The sequence below is a fragment of the Rhea pennata genome, chromosome 12, assembly GCF_028389875.1.
Source record: "Rhea pennata isolate bPtePen1 chromosome 12, bPtePen1.pri, whole genome shotgun sequence".
Lineage (NCBI taxonomy): Eukaryota > Metazoa > Chordata > Aves > Rheiformes > Rheidae > Rhea > Rhea pennata.
The window spans coordinates 10,764,778-10,783,728 of NC_084674.1; the positions used below are offsets into that span (position 1 = coordinate 10,764,778).

Below are 18,951 nucleotides of genomic sequence, written 5' to 3' on the forward strand. Positions count from 1 at the left end.
CGTGGTGACGCGCGGCCCCGGGCGGCGCGATGGCGGCGGCGGCGGCGGCAGAGGGGCCCCCGCTGCCTGGCCCGCCGGGGGGCCGCCCGCGGCCCGTCTGCTCGCGGCCCTATTTCCTGGTGCTCATGGTCTTCGCGCACCTCTACGTGCTCAACGTCCTGGGGCTGCTGCTCTTCGTGCACCTCAGCGCCGGCGAGCCCGGCGGCCCGCCGCCCCCCGCCGCCGCCGCGCCGCCGCCGCCCGCCCGCGCCCTCCCGCGCCTCGAGGGCATCAAGGCAAGGCCGCGCCGGGGGGCCGCGCCCGGGGCCGCCCGCCGCTGCCGCCGCCGCTCACCGCCGCTCTCCCCGCAGGTGGGCCACACGCAGCGGGTGGAGCTGGTGCCCGGGCGGGCCCACGCCGTGCGCACCCTCAGCCTCAAGCCGCTGCTCTTCGGTGAGTACCGGCCCCGGCGGCCCCGCCGCGCCGGCCCCGCCGCCAGCCGCCGGCGCGGCGGTCACCGGCGCCTCCCTGCAGCCGAGGTAACCCGCTGCCGTGCTCCTGCGCCGCCCCTTGAGCGGCGGGTGGCGGGTTTAACCTTCCCAGGTTTTGCAGACCGCCTCGTAGGTGCCGCGACTAGAGGACGGGCGAAGAGGACGCTGCAGGAACTGTTGAATATTAGGAAAGGACGAGAGAGCCCCAAAGTTTTGGTAATAAATGGTGACAAAGTAACTTAGTGTTGGTGCTTCAATGATGAGGAGATGAATAAGCAAAGCGACCGCTAGGCGTGATGTCTCCCACCGGTCTGCATGCTGTTCTAGATTGACCCTTTACTCTGGCTGCTCAGTCGTGCACAGGTACACAGCATCCTTCTTGCAAATAATTTAAAGCCTTCTTTGCCTTCCTGTCGTTTTACTGTAACTGGTAAAGTCTCCTTAACTGAGCATTTGGCTAGGTATTATAGTCTGGAAATCCATTAAGAATATAGAATCAGTAAGGTTGGAAGGGACCTTTGGAGATGATGTAGTCCAACCTCCCCACTCAGCAGGGTCACCTAGAGCATGGTAGACAGGGGTGCATCCAGGCAGGATATCTCCAGATATCCTGATATATTGAATATCTCCAGAGAAGGAGACTCCACAACCTCTCTGGGCAACCTGTTCCAGTGCTCCGTCACTCTCACAGTGAAGAGATTCCCCCTCAGGTTCAGGCGGAAGTTCCTGTGGTTCAGTTTTTGCCCATTGCCTAATATATCAAGTTAATCTTTTGGCACTAATGGTTACAAAGTTCCTAATGCTGTAAAGTTGTAGAAAACCCTCTGAAGAGGTAGTGCTGAAGGTCTTTTAGATGCTTTTGCAAAAACATAAGAAAAAGTTTTCTAGATTCTGAATAGATTATACAGATTGAAAGCTTGGCCATAAATCAGATAGGTTTCTTATTAAACACCTTTAATGTAGTAAGTATCTGTAAGAAATACACAAAGTTTGTTTATCGCTTCTATATAGGTGCTACTTATGGCTTGCAAATTCCTATGTGGTTTTCTGGCTGACATTCAGTAAACAGACGCACAAATCTGGAACTGATATCCTTCAGCGTTCACAAAACCAACATAATTACCAGCATCGCAGTCTGGGGGGATCAGTCTGGTTTTTCTATCGCTCCTGCTTCCAGCTTCTCTGCCCTGATATTGCTTATGGAAAAGAGCTAACCCTGCCCTGCAAGGAAGGTGCTGAAGTTGATGAAAAGCAGGCAGCAGTAATCCCGCAGCTTTTAACTTGTCACTCTGGCGCCTCTGTCAGATTCAGGGGGAAGCTTTGCTTTCTGCGGATGAGATCAGGGAAGACACCCTCCGGGGGGCAGAGACGGGTCTCTGTGCAAGTCTCTCCTTTGTCCCCTGATAGGGTCCTTATTTAGAAGTGTCAGCTTGCAAGACAGCTCTTATCTCCCCGATGAACCTGCTGGGAGCCAGCGCTGACTTAAAAAGACTTCCAGAGACTTCTTTATCTATGCAAGCGATATTGATCTAAATCAACTGTTTTAAAAACTCATTTGTTGCATCACTGTTGTTTAAATCAGCTGAAGCATGTATTTAACTTGGTTGTGATAGACAAAACCAAAAGTCATCAGCAAAGAAGGGCTCTTAAGTTCTGAGGATTTTATTTAACAAAAAGCATTGTGGCCTGTGAGAGGCAGTTCAAGGAAATAAGTGGATGGTCTGTAACCTTTGCGTTAGGCAAAATAGGCTGTAGTGGGACTACAGAGTGGATGCCTCATTAGTGATTTAATGTGAGCTTTGTGTTTTGGAGGATAGCAGTGGACGCCATGGGGGAATTTGCAGATTGCTTTTTAAAAATGTGGATAAATCATCTGCATTGGACCCAAGCATATTTCATGGAGCTATGACAAAGTCGCTGCCCTATTTTTTCTCCCCTCTGGCTATGAGACGTCATTTCTAAAGCTCGTAAGTCAGACCATCTGTGCCCTTTTTAGTTAGGAAACACTAGTAATCAAGTAATCCTATTAATGGAAAACAAATATCAGACAAGTCTTCTCAACCTTCAGAGCTTTGTGTGTTCTGTTGTGTTTTCAAAATGCAGTCTGTTCAGAAGATACTGCCGTTACAGAGACCACCTGGGAGCAGATTCTGTAGACTGGGCTGCAGTTTGCAAGACAAGGCAGCAGGGAGGAATAAAAATAGGAAATCTCACTATGTTTTTCTTCTGAGCCTCAGGGCATAGAAATAATCACTGCACAAATGTCAGGGCACAGTTGAGTTTCAGTATGAGTGTCTGAGCGCTCATCTCAGCCGGCACTAAATCTGAAGAGAAGATCTTGTTGCGGGTTGTTGGTGTGCTTTGCGAGCACAGGGAGGCAATGTGTCTTCGTCAAACCCAGTGGCTCCACAATTGCAAATGCAGACTTCATGCACAAGGAAGAATGTGTTTATCCTCAGAGCTGTTTTCCCCTGTGATTTCCTTGTTTCAGTCCTAAGCTTAATCCAGTGTAGAAAACTTTCCATGGATGGTGGTTTGTTAGATACTAGAAATCAGACATGTTTTCTCACTTTGGGATTTGCTGTTCTCTGTTTTGCAGTCTGTAGCTTAGAGCTATAGCTGTATTTGTCCCTGAAGGTAACTATAGTCAGTACTTACTTGGATTAGAGAGTGATCTGCAGAGAACTTCAGGAAACTGTGTTTTGTCACCCTTTCTATCTTTCCTGCACGCAGAGAGAAGGACAAACAGATGTGTAGTGTTTCTTTTTTCTTCCCACCTCAGAAATTCAAAGAACGGCGTCTTGGGTTTCGCAGAGCCCAGCGGTAACCCTGCTGGGCTCTGCGTTTGGGGCTCACCTCCGAACCCCCAGCAAAGCTGCCGTTGCAAACCAAAACAGCTTTAAACAGCCAAAGTTCAGTCCCTCTGCAAGGCTCTTGCAATATCTTCAATATTTCCCCAGTTACCAGAATCTTTTGATCCAAATTGAATTTTGAATGTAAAAAAAGAGTTTTCCCCTGTTATGTGAGAATCTTCAGCCACCTTTACCTTTTCCTGCGCCAGAATGGCCACTTCCTTTTACCTGTGCTGATACCTCTAACACTCAGAGCAGCAAGCTGTAGGAACAGCCTGACTGATTGCTCACGAGCTGAGTTTAGCCTTCGTTTTTTTAAGGGGCTAGGCACTGCCTTCCCTCCCCCCTTAATGCACTACAGGCTACTCAGAAATCAAGTATTTGTTCCACTAAATAAAGAGCATCTTTTAGCAGTGAAGGTAACTTTTGTGTAATCTCTCCGGACGTAAAGCAAGCAGGCACTTGAACAGCATCAGTGTTTCAGAGTCAAATACTGCAGCTGAAATGGTTACTGACTTTGATTACGAGAACTAGCGGGAATTGTAGTGACAGGTCTCTTCTAGTTTGTGCTCACCTGCAGCTCTCAGTTCGCTTTTACTGTAATGTTTGCTCCTACGCAGAGCTGTCCATCATAAATCCGGGACTTGCAGCACCTTGAGGGAGGAGTCCGGCGCGTCTCTGTCCTTAAGCTCTGTCTCGTTAAAACAATTTCAGTGATCTCTCAGGGAGATGATCTGTAGTGAGACCCTTTATGCTGACTATGAATTGCTTTGAATCACCTAAAAATATTGACTGTACATCTCCAAACCCCCAACTGCTGGAGAAAGGAGTTTTCTAGCTGTGGGGAAGGGAGCAGTTTCTTATTGCCAGAAGGGAGATTTCAGACCTTCCTGCCAGGCTGTTCCGGGCAGCGATGATGTTTCCATCTCCGCACCGCCTGGTGCAGGTTCCTGTTCTTGTGCCAGGCGTAGGCCTTGTTGACCACGACTTTGTCGCTCTGCGTTTCCCCGCTTACGACAAAGACGCCTGCGTGAGTGCCTCGCATGATGTTGTGAGCGCACGTGGCATCTATGTCCAGCCACTGCTGGAGCCTGGCGGGGATTTCAGTTCGGAGGAGCGGGCCGTGCTTCAAGACCTCCACCCGGGAAGGGTCCAGGTCGAAGTCGGAGACGGTTGTTGTTGTGTTCTTCCTGAAGATCCTGATTTTCACAGCTTAGCGAGAGGGAAAAAGGAGAGAGAGACAGACAGATATTAGTTCTGTTTACCTTTCTTAGCTCTTACCCACTTCAGTCACCTTACAGGAGGCTTTCTTGCTGTTTCTGTAAAGTGGTGACACATCCATCCAAGCACATAGAATTGCAGTAAACTTGTAAAAGTTCTCATTTGAGGTTAGTTTTCCAGCACTGGAAACTATTCTTTTCTCTCCACTTCTCATGAGGGTGGAGAAAAGGCACATCAACATCACTACACGGGCAGAAACTCTGCAAGAAGCAGCAGCACAAGCAGGTGGATGCATCCAGACTTGGTCTCATATGAATTAATTTCCTTTTCTCTGAGGTGGGATTTCAGGAGATGACATGACTGCCAGCTGGCCAGGGCTTTAACTCTCTGCTGTCATGAAGGTTGTGTGCCTGAATTTGGAAGAATATTTTGCAAACTTTGTGTCAGCTAATTTTGCAGGTTTGGTGCTGCCACCTGCTCCAGCTGGGCAAGGGGGAGTTGCGCTGCCAGGGCCAATGCTGAAGTTTGAAACAGCTCACATGGAGTTTGTCAAAGGTTTTTATGGACATGGATCAAATGCTGGTTTCTACAGGAAAACCAGGGTAGTACTTATGTTTAGCAGCCACGGACTGAAAACAAACAAAACTCCACAGAAATAAAGCAGGATTTTGCCCTTGGCACACCGTGTAGCTGAGCCTTCCTGTTGCTTAGCAGGTAAATTTGGAACTGAAAAAAATCTCTGCAAAAGATGAAATTCCTTCCAGTCAAGTTTTTATGGCAAAGCCATTTTCAGTGCATGCCACTGTTTGGCTGCTGGAGGGGAAACCAACGACTGAGAAGAGATGGGCGCACTCACCAAAATCACTGGCACAGAGGTTCTCCAGGATCTCCCTGGCAGTGCTGGCCTCCTCGAGCTCACAATCCTTGCAGCTGGCTCGGGGCACTGCTGCAACAGAAATCTAGTTATAATAACCTCCTCAAACTTTACTGCGAAAGGCGTAGCACCATTTTGAGATCTGAGAGTGGTGGCTTCCCCCGAGCTACTCGGTCCCTGGAGGGACTGCTCAGGCTGCCGGATGGGAAATCTTGAGCTCTCCTTATTGCTGCTGTGGCTGCCTCCTTGTGGCCTGGATCTCTGCAGACACTATTTGTCATGCCTTGCTTGGGCTTGTGTTTGTCACCGCATGTTGCAGTAGCAGTGAAAAAAACAACAAAAATCAGTTTAGATGAAACAGTAAAACCTTGGCCAGGCTCCATCCAGTGAGGTTGAAATAAGGCATCTGTTCTCCATTGACTTCTGTTAACTCTTCCACCAGTGTCTCCCATCAGTATCTGTTTCTAATGTATGAGCTCCCTTTTTCTTCCTCTTTCTCTTACTCTCCTCCTTTTTTCTTTTTTCTTTTTCTTTTTCTTTTTTTTTTTTTTTTTTTTTTTTTTTTTTTTTTGATCTGCACAATAATTTTCAGAGTCTGGTGCCTCAAGATACTTCAGTGACTAAAGTATCTGAGAAGGGGAATACCACTTGGGTATCTGTCCAGGGCAGTTTGTTGCTGCCAGGTTAGCTAGCACTTATGTAAATACTGATCTGGGTGCTCAGCACCTGCCTTTCCTGGACTGAGTACCAGGATTTGCATTTAGTCATGTTGGAGAAATTGCTATCAACTAACTGCATTTAACAGTATGACCTGCTAGGCAACAGTGTTGTCACCTAGGCAATAGAAATAGTTGTATAATATAAAAATGCGGCAACACTGACACTTCAGCTAATGCAGCGAGAAAGAGAAAACCTTCAGGGTATTTTCTTTCAAATTTGAATCAAATTTATTTTGGTAGTCATCAAGATTTTTCTTGTGCCAGTCATGTCTGCAGAACAATAGAGGTTGTTTAAGTGGAGCTTGTGCCTCTTTGTGTTGTTTCCTAACGTCTAAAGAGAAGGTTTGATAAACATTTCTTTTTGTATGCTTTTTAAGTTTTAGGTATAACAGAAACATGAAGGCTGCACTTCCTTAGCTCTGGTGGTCAGACATCTCGCTGCCTGGGGACTCTCACACTGCAGCTGAATGCTGGTCCTGGGTAACTAATGAACACAGTAGTTGAGGGCAAACAAGCTTCAGTCAACGTTACACTAAATTTCTAGTCCCAGATGAAGTTCCGAGAGAGAACAAAACCATGTATATGTATATATATACATATATATGTATTTTAGTATAGCTTAAACCCAGAAATATCAGGAACACAAGGCACAGGCCCATCTTTTCACCTTTCAATGTTACATGTGGGAAAATAAATGAGGAAAACACCTTACTTCTCCTGCTTGAGGAATTTTCATCAGTGGAGACTGCTGAGATGCACAGCTCGTGATCTGCAGGAAACTTGTTGCAGTTCAGGATTTCAGGCCATGGGTAACCATAACAAGCCATGACGGGTGCACAGCTTCTCTTGACAGCTTCACACAAGCTGCGACAGGGGTAGATGAGCCTGAGGAGGGAATCGGGATGGCAGCAAATGTGGATTTTTTCTTACAGCAAGGTGAGGGTTGAGCTCTGTCACCTTGCTGTCCACCTCACAGGGTTGTGTTGTGCACCACAGTACTGGCAGTGCTGTGGGATGTTTGCTGTATTTTGAACACTCAAATCCATGAACAATTTCTAAGAGTGGGAGTGAGATGGGAGCAGGCTTTTTGGTATAGGCTGCTTGCTTCCAGAAGCCCTGCTTCCCCCCGGGGATCTTCTGTATTTGTGCAATCAACAGCTGCTTGTTTTTGCAGCTGCCTAATTAGATACCTGATTTCCTTAACAGCTCTGTAGTTTGATGCCTATGCCACGAAAATGAGGATTTGTATGTGCTGCAGTCACTTGCAGACTGAGAAAGGCTCTGTATGGCTGGAGAGAGGTAGCGGTGAAGGATGCAGAAGAGGTGTAAGGGCTGAAGGCAAAGCTGGGGAATGGATGGCAGTGTGCGGCTTCCCGTGAGCTGATGTGTTGTGTATGAGGGGTGCACAGGAGCAAATGGGAGCAATGTCTGAGGTGGGAAACCAGGGAAATCCCGCAGAGGAATTCAATGGTACTGCTCCTGTAAAATGAAACGACTCTGCGGGCGGGCAGCAGTGCACCTGCGTTGTATGCAAAGCGAGAGAGGCCAGCTGAGTTTGTGCACAACAGAAACGCGAGAATATGAGATGAAGACCACCATGGTCAGCGGGTAGAAAGGCTATTTCCAAGATAATTGAAAACATGAATATGTTTATATATGATGTATTTTGATTTGATAAACCAAAAAGGCTGTTTTGGTAATCTGACAGGATTTCTATTTCCCCTTCAGAAATGTTCATGTTTTGCTTTCAGAGGGAAGATCCCTGCTGAGTAATCCCATTTCCCCTCACTGAGCGGGGCAGGACTGCTGCTAAATGACTGCAATGATCAGATTTCACACATTTTCTCTCAAGAGGCAAATGCAATTGCGCTGTGGGAAGTGCTCCTTGCTACAACCAAAAAAACTTGCAAAAAAAATCTTACCTGTCCAAGCAGATTGGTGCAAAGAGGGAGCAGAGGAAAATCCTAGCATCTGGATGACACTCTCTGGCAAGTAAGGGCAGCCAGCTGGAGGACTGCTGGATCACTTCTGGCATGGTTTCATGCTCCAGCAGATTAGGAATCCTCATCTCAGAGTAACCGATGTCGTAGCACAAGGCCATGCTGTTGGGGATGGCCGTGCAGATGGAGGACCTTCTCAGGTAGCTTGCCCAGCTGCCCGGAGAGCCCCCGAGCAGCAGAAGCACCAGCAGAACCAGCAGCCATGGGCTGCCCGACCTCGAGGGGTGCCTGCGGTGGGCCGTGACCATGCTCGGAGCGAGCCACTAGCAGATGAACTGGACCGCGCACCCCAGACTGGGCAGCTCCTGCCTGTGGGAAGCCTTTTATAGCCTTCGAGCCACCTCTCTGTCTGTCCATCCTCATTAAGTGCAGCCCTTTCAGAGCTCTCATGGGGAAGACAATGCTCCAATTTTCATTTGCCAGCGGCCCCGATTGTTTAGATTTTAGCAGGGGTTTGGCTTAGATCAGCAGGTGTGGAAATGAGGGCAGTTGGGGAGGAATGAATGACTTGGCCCGTGTGTCTTGGGGCTCTTTCAGCTGAGATTGCATCTCAGTTTGACACCAGTGCTCCAACCCAGCCCCTTTCTCTTGCTCCAGGATTAGGCATTATTTCATAAACCCCAATGTTTTCCCCTCTTTTGTTTTTTGTAAAAGCAATCAAGTGTTGCTCAAAGTCAATTAGGAGGCATTTGTTTAGCTGCATCTATTGTTGAGTAGGCAGAGAGACAGGATGGTCTCACAGCCAGAAGTTAACTGTTTCAGAGAGCTTTGGATAGAGAGGAACTAATTTGCAACCGTGGAGAAAGGTTGTTTGCACAGAAGATTGCCAGCATTTAATTGGAAAACCTCTCACCTTGCAACCTGTGCGAAATAAAGTCCTTTCTGGTTAGCAAGACTGCTAACCTTCATTGGGATCTTGTTACTACAGCCAAAGAGAGAGATTGTGCCTCCTCTTGCATGCAATTAAGATTCCAGAAGCTTTCATTATTTTAGCCCAGTTTGAGGAAGTGGAAATACTGGGAGTGTTGCTTGTGTACAGTTAATTCTTAACCAGTGCTGTGCCATTAACTGCAAACCGGACAGTGGAGTTTCAGCTCTGAAGCATCCTCTGTTAGAAAGACTCTACCACCTGGGACGGAAATTGTTTCCTCAGAAGATGTTATGGATACAACTGGCTGCATTGTATTGCTGGGGCTACCCAGCAACATCGTGTTTTCTACAGGGCTAATTGCTGTCTGTACTTAGCAAGAAGTCAACTGTTTATTGACAGTTTTACCATTTAGAGTTGATTTAAGGTCATGGAAGTAATTAACTTCTTTTTTTTTTCTTTGTGGAATGCTGCTATGGTTAGGATATAACGTGTCCTTGGCACATACCTGCAGAAATGCTAGGGAGCTGTGATTTGGAGAGCAGGATTTTAGGTATAAGAACACTTATATTTGCCCTGCGTTGATGGTTGATCTTTCCCTCTTCTTCAAAAGTCTCAATAGACGATAATGAGATGTTGCCATAGCAATAACAGAAATCAGCCAGAAGGTTGTGTTCAACCTGCTGGACCACAATGTAGCTGGACTATGGTATGGGACCTTGCCAGCATTTTGCAAGTACGATTGCATATCCAGCGTAACCATGCTGCTAGAAATCTCTTAGCCTCATAGTGTGTGGTGGATTTCTCTAAATTTAAATTTGCTTGGGATCATGGTTTTGCTTGATTGCTGCTGGTGGTGTGTCCTAGAGGAGGGATAGTGGTGTTGGTGTGCTACCTGGGGATGGAGCGTGGCATCCAGAATGTGCAGTATGTTCCCCTTCCATATACCTTTGAAGACTGTTTGTAATGGGGGATCAAGGGGGTGAGTGGGAATAAGTTTGGAAGTTGGCTCTTTGCAGTTTGAGTTTCATAGCAGAGCACCGTTTGTGCCAGGTTTCCTTGCAAGGTGAGTGGGTCTGTGGTGTATGCTGTCCTCTGTCTGTGAGAGCAAGGAAGCCCGAAACCCTGGCCACTGTGTTTCCTACTGTAGAGATTTTTGGCTTTCCTTCCTGTATAGCTGCAGTGCCCAGACTGTGATCCACATATAACCCTTTGAAGTGATAATATGCAGTGATTTGCACATGTTTGTTCATTCCCTTGGCTATTGTGGAGTTCTGCAAGAAGGTTTAAGGGTTTATTGTGATCTGAGGATCCAAGTGTTTAAGAACTGCTACTGTAAAAATACCTGCCTCCTGCAGTGTCTGCTCTTTTAGAGCTCTTCTGGTAGGAGGATGGATGTGCTTGAATGTCTCAACCCTTCCCCCCCTCCCCGACTTCTTGGGAAGTTTCTAAATTTTCCTCCTTTTCTTTTGTTTTCGAGTGGCCTGCCGTTGGTAGGAGTTTCGCCATAACAGTTGCCTGAGTCTCTTGCTGCTCACATTTTTGCTGCAGAAATTCCAGACTTCCTGACAGAGGAGGAATGCAAGCTGATCATCCATCTGGCACAGCTGAAGGGGCTGCAGAAAAGCCAGATCCTACCAACAGATGACTACGAGGAAGCCATGGAAATGATAGAAATCAGCCAGATGGATATTTTCAATCTGCTGGACCACAATCAGGATGGGCAGCTGCAACTCAAAGAGGTAGAGTGCAGGGTGGCAGACCTGGGGAGGCTTCCTCTGGCTGTGCCCCTCCTCCTGTGGGCTCTTGATTACTTCTGTATTTGAGCAGGTCGGACCTCAGTGTACACTGATAAGTATTTCCTTAATTTTATGATTTGAATCTTTACTGGACTTCAGCATGGAAGGGACATTTCTGGGCAAATGTGCAGGTGTTGTAATCCTGCTGGAAGGTATTAATAATCCCTGCCAGGAAAGTGTTTGTTTCAAATACGCTGGGTAAAATGTTCCGTATGCTGTGGATTTCTTCTTTCTAGGTGTCTTAGTGAAGTGAATTTGTAGTGTTGTAGTCACAGTTTTGTGAAGCCTGCAGCAGAACTGGCTGCACCTTCCCACAACTGACAGGAAGTCAGCAAAGTCACTCATTAATGAGCCTGGGAGGAGCACCTTGCACACAGCTTTTCAGCGCCCTTGTTCTGTACGGCAGGTTAGATTGGGGTAAGCCCTGGCAGGTCAAGAATTTGCTTCCCACACTCCCATCTCAGATGGGGCTGGAGACGCATACTGTCATGTGGGCAACAGAGATTGTGGCAGTATGGGGAACTGGCGCCAGGGACGAGTTGGTGGAAGGTTCGTATCTCTGGAGGCCAGCGCTTACAAAGAGCCCTCCAGCGTACTACATTTCTATGTCGCTTTGGAGAGTAAGCGTTTCGTTCCAAGGCCTTATCTCAGATAAGTAAAAGCATTCACTTTTGTAATCAGTAGTTTGACTTTCCCTTCAGGAGAAAGAACTCTTTGTCTCTCTTTGTCTAAGGACTGGTTAACTGAGTCCCAGCAGTCAATTGCCATGGCCTAAACTGGAAATAACAGCAGAAATCTTTGCGGGTGTGGATGCCAAAAGTTTCCCACTCAAATCTTTCTGCAGAGATGTGCTGAAGTTTGGCTGGCTGCCGTTCCTCAGAGGAGATTTCACCAGGCCTCAAGCAGGGAATCGTTAGTGCTAGAAGCTAGTGCCTAGTGTTGACCCAATTCTGAATTTCAGGTGCTGACCCACACCCGCCTTGGGAATGGCAGGTGGATGACCCCTGAAAATATCCGAGAGATGTACACTGCAGTCAAGGCCGATCCTGATGGGAACGGTAAGAGGAGCTCCGTGGGGATCATTCTGTCCTCAGCGCACTGGATACCTCACACAGTGCCGCAGGGAAGAGCGGGAGGTGTGTCCAGGACCAGGCCTGTTTTGCTAGATGTGTTCTTCAGAGCAAAATAATGCCACTTTAGAGACCATCACAGACAAGTAGAATCAGCATAAACCTCCCACCCCTTCATCACCAGTCTTAGAGGTAGACTGGTCCCCCTGCCTGTTCAGGAGGGTAGATCTTGCAGAACTGGGACCAGAACACAGAGCTGTGCATTCCTGGTCCCTGCAGAAGCCCATGTCAGGGCTGCTTTCATTTGTGCCCTGCCATAACAGGATATTCAAGGTGCACTTCTGCTCCATTGGCCTGTGAGGCCACACCATCTCTCATGGTGTAGCTCTTGTTCTCTGGGCTCCAGGTTTAAAGGCACTTCCTCCATTCACTCCTTCATTTTCAAGGAGACTTCTGCAGCAGGCTGGGAGAGCTGCTTTGAACTTCACTGGCTGGGTAGAGAGGGCAGAACAGGTGGATGTGGAGTCTTGTTGGTCAGCTTTTGGTGCTGCCCCCCTCCCGCTGCTGCAGAGTCTGTGTCCCAAGTAGCTACTTCCGCTCCTCCTTCCGCTGGTCTCCCAAGGGCTCCCGCTGGCCCGGACATGCACACTAACCTCTGCTGCTCTAATTAGTGTGTCCTCAATTAAGCAACTCTCCATTTCCTAATCAAATTAAGTGAATGCACAGGCTGTGCGCACCACAGTGGCCTGGCGTCAAGAGCTACTCGAGAGGAGCTGCTTTGGAGTCAAAGCAGTATCCATGTGAATGCCTAAATATCCGGAGGGCACCTCATGCCCGGCTCCTCCGGGCTGATGACATTCTTTGGCAGGCATAGGAGCGGATGACTGAGTCGTCAGTGGCTTTTTCCACCATTCTGGACATTAATAAATGAAAAGTCCTGTTAAAGCGCTCTTGGCAGGACCTTGCTTCCAGAGTGCTGCTTCCCTCCATTGTTACTTTGGTTCGTGACACCGAGCAGCCAGGTCACAACCTGGATGTGGCACTGCATCATCAAAGACCATAGGGAGTAAGGGGAAGTGGGGACAGGGAGATGTGAGCGGGGAGCTAGATATAATAATGGTGAATAAGATGGTCATGACTGCCGGTACCTGGGGCAGTGTCCTAGGCTGACCTCAGTGACTGGTCCTTCCTCCAGGCTGCCTGAGGGTGCTCTGTGCCCAGGAAGCAGCACTGGCATTGCAGCAGCAGCATATTTGCTGCCTGAGTGAGCTCCATTCGCAGTCCAGGGAGTTGCTGCATGGGCACTAGGTCCTGCAGGCACTTTGTTCTTCCAGTTTGAAGTTAAACATGTTGCGAGGTGTCTGGATGTGTGCTCACTGCTGGGCTGCTCAGTGCAGTGCTCTGCATGCTCTGGTCTTGGGGACCCGGTCCTCAGTGACGGACTTCCCTTCTTCTCCAGAACAGAGAAGGAACAAACGGTAAGGATTTTCTGAAGTTGGCAAAGGCAAAAATCCATCCCTTGCCCAAGTACAGTTGAGTCAAACAAGAAATACCCATTTTAGTAGAAGCTACTTTTTACCTCTCACATTTCTGTTACGCTTATTTATGCCAGATCATGCTCTGTTGTATTTCTCTCTCATGTCTTTTAATTATACAAATGCAGAACCTCCTGCTTATTGATTTGAGTTTGTTTTTTTCAGAGTAACCCTACAAGATCTTGTACAAAATGTGGACTGGGGTGTCCCACTCTGTTTTGAAACATGTCTATTTAAATATTTAAGTAACAAGCCCCCCCTGAGGAGTCAGCATACACAGATTTTTAGCTACAATATTGCATGTTTTAAAACCGTGGTAATTTCTCTTTTCTGATGGATTGTTTTGTGTTTTAGGAGCTTTTTAAAGTTAAAAATTGTATTTTACCTCTCCCAATTCTGAGTCTCCACTGCAGGTGAAGGTTCACTTCTGCAGGTTGCTGCATGCTCTCCATTCAGCTACAGGCATAGCTGGGGTCTGTAATCTTGTGCATGTGAGGTGCAGCCCTTGGTGAGCTACAGTGGTGGACACTTAACGGTGTTTGTTTGAGGAAGGCAATTTCCACAATGCCCTCAGCTGACAGCTTTGAGTTCAGGACATGAAGAACCATTACCTACAGGTAGCTGCACAAGAGTCATCCTGCTTTTTGTTCTCTTCCCATAGGTGTGCTGAGTTTGGAGGAGTTCAAACAATTGAACATCCGTGATTTCCACAAATACATGGGAACTCAGAAAGTGAAGATGAGTGACCTGGTGCGGAACAGCCAGCACACCTGGCTGTACCAGGGTGAGGGGGCGCACCAGGTCATGAGAGCCATACGGCAAAGGTAAGGGCTCTGACCAAGCAGACAAACGGCAGGCCGGCTTGTGTAGACATGAAGGCCACCTGTGCTGGGAGATGTAGCGGGAGACTTGTTAATATTCACACTTCCTAATTGCGTGAAAGCCTTTGGAGTATAAAGAGCACTGAACACAGGCATGAAACGGGGAGAAGAGGTTTTCATTACAACAAGAATTTGTATTGTCCTGTGGAAAAGGGGAAAAAAATCAAATCTTTCAACATCTCCATTCACTTTTGGGAACAGCCTTATAAAACCAAGAGGACTTGGCATTATTTGACACAATTCATTCCAATTAGTAAATGAGCTCACTGAGAGAAACTGTTCATTTCCAGTGCTGTCTGGGTGCCAGTAGTTACTGTCATTTGCTTTAGTTACTCATGCATTTCACTGAAGTCTGTCTTAGCTGTTCAGAACTGACTTTTTAACAAGCATGATTTTATTCAAAGTGAGCTAAGTTAGTGTAATCCTCTGGGCACACACCTAACAGGGCGCCTCATGGCACATGGTAGAATCTCTCATCTTTCCCTTCATCTTGGATTTGGTTATTGGGAAGAGTTTGGGAAAAGAAATCCAGCACACAGGCCAAATCGTTTAGCTGTGGTGAGTTTCAGATAATTGGCTGGGGACTCGCTTGTTCTTTTGGTGCTGGTCCTTGCCCCGAACAAATCTGTCCTGAGGCTTGAAAATGGCTGGTGGCTGCTCCTTTTCTTCAGCACGCTCCACAGGGAGAATGGGGTTGCATATTGTCTTGATTAGAGCAGAGACAGAGGGTGCCACCGGCTCTGTGCCAGCTAGCCAGGGCACACAAGCGTCAGCATGTTGCTTTTACACAGTTTGGTTTGTCACTGCTAGAATGCCTGTGCGGAAGTGGAAACTTGATGCAGAAGGAGGCTCTTAAAATCCTCCATGGGACCATGCAGTGCCTGGATGGGCTCTGCCATCCTGATTCAGTGCTGCGCAACCCTGTTCCTGTCCCGAGGGCTTCACCCGTCTGGATTCTCAGAGCTCTAAGTGTTCTTTGGCAGGTCTCGAGAGGTACCTGCCTGCCTTGGGGATGATCTCAGATGTAGCAGCGGAAAAATCCCAGAGCAGAAGGGCTCCGGTCTCCTTGATCACTTCCCATGCCCCTCTGCCCTGGGGGGAGGCTGTTGAAAAGGCAACAGGGAAAGGTGAGTTAGGTGACAAGAATATTCCTAGAGCTAGTCTCTCCTTCACTCTCAGCAGGAGCCCTTTGCTTTGCTAACTGTCCCCGAGGTCTGTAGGTGGTGTGCAGGAGTCCAGAGAAGCAATGAGATGGCACATGAAGGCTCCAGGGACACACACAGAAGGGATCTTTCTGAGCAAGCAATCTTCCTGAGAGCAGTCCAGCTGGAGATGCACCCTTCGTTTTTGTTTTTTATTAACCTTGACGAGGAGTTTCTGAGCTGATGCTGATGGTCCAACAGATCTGTAAGGACCTAGTTATCTCCTGGCATGCTTGCTGCAGCCCATCCGTCTGTCCGGTCTGTTGGGGAAGGGGGTTATCTTTCTCTGGATTTGTTTGGTGCTGGGGAGTAGAAGCTGACCAGGGTAACTGTGCTTTCTCCTCACCTGCTCTGCTCTCCTCTTCCCCAGGGTAATGCGCCTGACTCGCTTGCCCCCAGAGATTGTGGAGCACAGCGAGCCCCTCCAGGTTGTGCGGTATGATCAAGGAGGGCACTACCATGCCCACATGGACAGTGGCCCTGTGTTCCCTGAGACTGCCTGCAGCCACACCAAGCTAGTCGCCAATGAGAGTGCTCCCTTTGAGACCTCATGCCGGTAAGCCCTGCCTTGAAACTTTGGGATAAGGCACAGTGTTTGTGTTGTACATCTGGTTGGGGCATTGCGGTGGTCAGTTTGGAAGAAAGCTTTTAAAAGACTTATCTGGAACATGCTAACAGAAAGGTGTGGAGAGCTGGTTCTCCTCGCTTCGTGTGGGACTCAGTGCTCGGGTTGCAGGCTCAGAAACCAGCTCTGGAGACTGCTGGCTTAAATGGGCTTGAAGGGGGAAGTGGGTGAATCCTGCAGGTCTACAGGCCTGTGAGAAGAGCAGCGTATGCTAGTTCTGCCGAGCTGCTGGGTTGTCCCCACCAGATGCCAGAATTGCACTGTCGGTGGTGTGAATGGAAATTTGCTTTGTTGTCCTTGTCTTGGCCTTGGAGAAAAGCTGATATAAACCATGTGTCTTGTGATGTCTTGGAGGAACCACTGCATGTATGTATGGAGGGGCAGGGTATGGATGGCCGCCACACATCTGTTGTTCCAGTGGTGTCCCCTGATCGCTACTCCACATTTTCTCTTACAGCTATGTGACAGTTCTGTTCTACCTGAACAACGTGACTGGGGGAGGCGAAACAGTCTTTCCTATAGCTGATAACAGGACATATGAAGAAATGGTAAATGACTCTCCCACTCGTTACCCCTGAGGATTTCACTGTTTCCTGGCTTTGAGTCCCTCTTTGAATGCCTGTATTTACTGTGGCTGCAGAAGGGGTCTGGAGGGTGAGGTTGGCAGACACTAGCTTTCACAGTCGGAATGTGGGAAGGTTGTGCTCCACCTGCTGTCTTTTGCTCAGAGGCCAAGGGAAGATGTGCAGGGCTTTGACAACTGCAGCTTTCCCCACTTAGAGATGTGTGAAGCGGACTGTGGCCCTTGCTGACATAATGCAGATCCTGCTTGCTTGTATCTGGGCAGGTTTCATCAGATAAGTCTTTGCAGGTATTTTGTTCTCCTGACAAACCATATTTTAAGGAAAAGGGAGTTACTCAGAACCAGTCATGGGCTTCCACGGGGATGAAATTGGCTGCTCCAAATGGACTGTGAAAGCCCCATCCTGCCCAGTGCTGGCCTAGAGCTGCGCCTGTGGAGCATTCAAGCAGATGGCAGAATGATGGCTGGCAGTGGTGGCAGCCTGGTCCGTACACTTTGTTGCAGACCCATTTACCATCCCTTTTCTATGTTTTTGTCAGTCTCTGATCCAGAATGATACTGACCTGCGAGATACTCGGAAAAATTGTGATAAGGGCAATTTGCGAGTGAAACCTCAACAAGGCACTGCTGTCTTCTGGTACAACTACCTGTCGGACGGAGAAGGTAGCATCCCATTTCGGGACTCAGCTCTTGGGAGGGATAGGGCTGCACAAGATGACAGCCCTCTTCTATGGGTTTTGTCGTAGCTGGGTTCTCAGAGGAGAGCCAGAAGGGGTAGTAGCTGCCCTAGGGGGGGGGTGGAACTTCCAAGTCTATTTGTCACCAGCTGGGTAGGAGCTTCCTGGCTCTGAGAGGCCTTTGTTTACAGGCAGTAGGTCAGTGGCTCCTGATGGCTTTGGGGGAACGGGACTAGTTAGCAAACAAAGACTGTGGCTGTTACCAGGCACTGCCAGCTGCCTTCCTTCCTGCTGTGTGAGCTGAAACTCCTGCTGGAACTTGGTCTGCAATTCAAAATGTTTCACTGATGTGGTGTTGCCCAAAGGGGTGGGGAGGGGAGGTGGACGAAGAGCATGGCCATAAGCTCTGTAGTGGCGTGAGGCTCTGCTGTGCCTGGGGCTTGCCCCTGCTGTATTGCTTAGCTGCAGCCTGATGATAGGCTTGGAGTGGCTGTTTTTCTCACAAAGGTCAGTGCAATTTTTTCTCATCCCTGACATTCAGTCAAGCTGGGGGATAAAGTCTGATCTTCCAGGCTGTTGGTGAGCATGACTCTAGAGTGTTTCAGTGACACTGGTTCAGTGAGCACTGGTGGGAAGAAGGCATGTAGTATCCCATTTCTCCTGGGAGCAGCCTGTGTTTCTATCTCTAGCAAATCCGCAGAGGAGATTGCAACACCAACGTTTGGACTGTTGGATAGTAATGTCGGGACCATCATTGTCCTGTAAGAGCCCTGTTGCACTATTTTTATGAGCAAATTGTTCCTAGATAGAAGGCAGCTGCTGATGCAAGTCTGACAGAGAAAATCCACAGGCCCCCCTATAAATAGAGGAGCTGCAGAAAAGTGATGTCTAACATGGCCTTGAGAGTCTGACTTCTCAAGAGGCCTCCTAGTGGCAGCACTCCTGCATTCCGTCTCAGCCTCTGCTGTTGGGAAGAGTTGAGAAAAACAGCAGTTGTGATACACATTGTAAGAGCCCCTGCTGCTGAGTGGAGACTGGCAGCAAGGTGCAGTTGTTTATGCTCTGGGACTCTGCCCTGGCACACTCCTCCTTGCTGCTGGGCTTTGGTAGCCTTAAGGTGGAGGGATGCTACTCCTTGCCGCCCTGTGACACTGCTTTGCGCTCACAGGCTGGGTGGGGGAGCTGGACGACTTCGCCCTGCACGGAGGCTGCCTCGTCACCCGAGGGACCAAGTGGATCGCCAACAACTGGATCAACGTGGACCCCAACCGGCGGCGGCAGCTGCAGTTCGAGCAGGAAATGGCGCGCTATGCGGGGGCCGAGGCCGGGGTCCCGGGCGAGTGGACGGTGGATAAAGCCTACAGCGGCGTGCACGTGGAGCTGTAGGGCCGGGGCGGTGGCTCAGCCCAGCCCAGCCCCTGGCGCGGAGGCCCGGCGGGGCGGGGGTCGGGCCGGCAGCGGCTCCGCGCGCGCACGTGGCTTTTTCCCGCGCTGACGGGGGGGCGGGGCCTCGGGGCGCGCCAATAAAGCGTGGAGACACGGCCGCCGCCTGTGCGTGCTGCGGGGGCGGGGCGG

The 18,951-nt window shown here is 49.0% G+C and overlaps 2 protein-coding genes across 2 annotated transcripts; one reads left to right on the plus strand and one right to left on the minus strand.

Annotated features, from left to right (window-relative positions):
• Positions 1-29: 29 nt before the first annotated feature.
• Positions 30-18,898, plus strand: P4HTM (prolyl 4-hydroxylase, transmembrane). Its single transcript, XM_062585412.1, has 9 exons — positions 30-275; positions 351-432; positions 10,556-10,746; positions 11,765-11,861; positions 14,070-14,232; positions 15,862-16,047; positions 16,574-16,664; positions 17,239-17,362; positions 18,545-18,898. The coding sequence occupies exons 1-9, from the start codon at positions 30-32 to the stop codon at positions 18,760-18,762; spliced, it is 1,398 nt and encodes a 465-aa protein (XP_062441396.1). The 3' UTR covers positions 18,763-18,898.
• Positions 4,203-8,384, minus strand: LOC134145670 (secreted frizzled-related protein 5-like). Its single transcript, XM_062585414.1, has 4 exons — positions 8,059-8,384; positions 6,849-7,021; positions 5,400-5,489; positions 4,203-4,534 (listed from the first exon to the last, which is right to left on the minus strand). Exons 1-4 carry the CDS (start codon positions 8,382-8,384, stop codon positions 4,203-4,205), a joined length of 921 nt encoding a protein of 306 aa, XP_062441398.1.
• Positions 18,899-18,951: the final 53 nt, after the last annotated feature.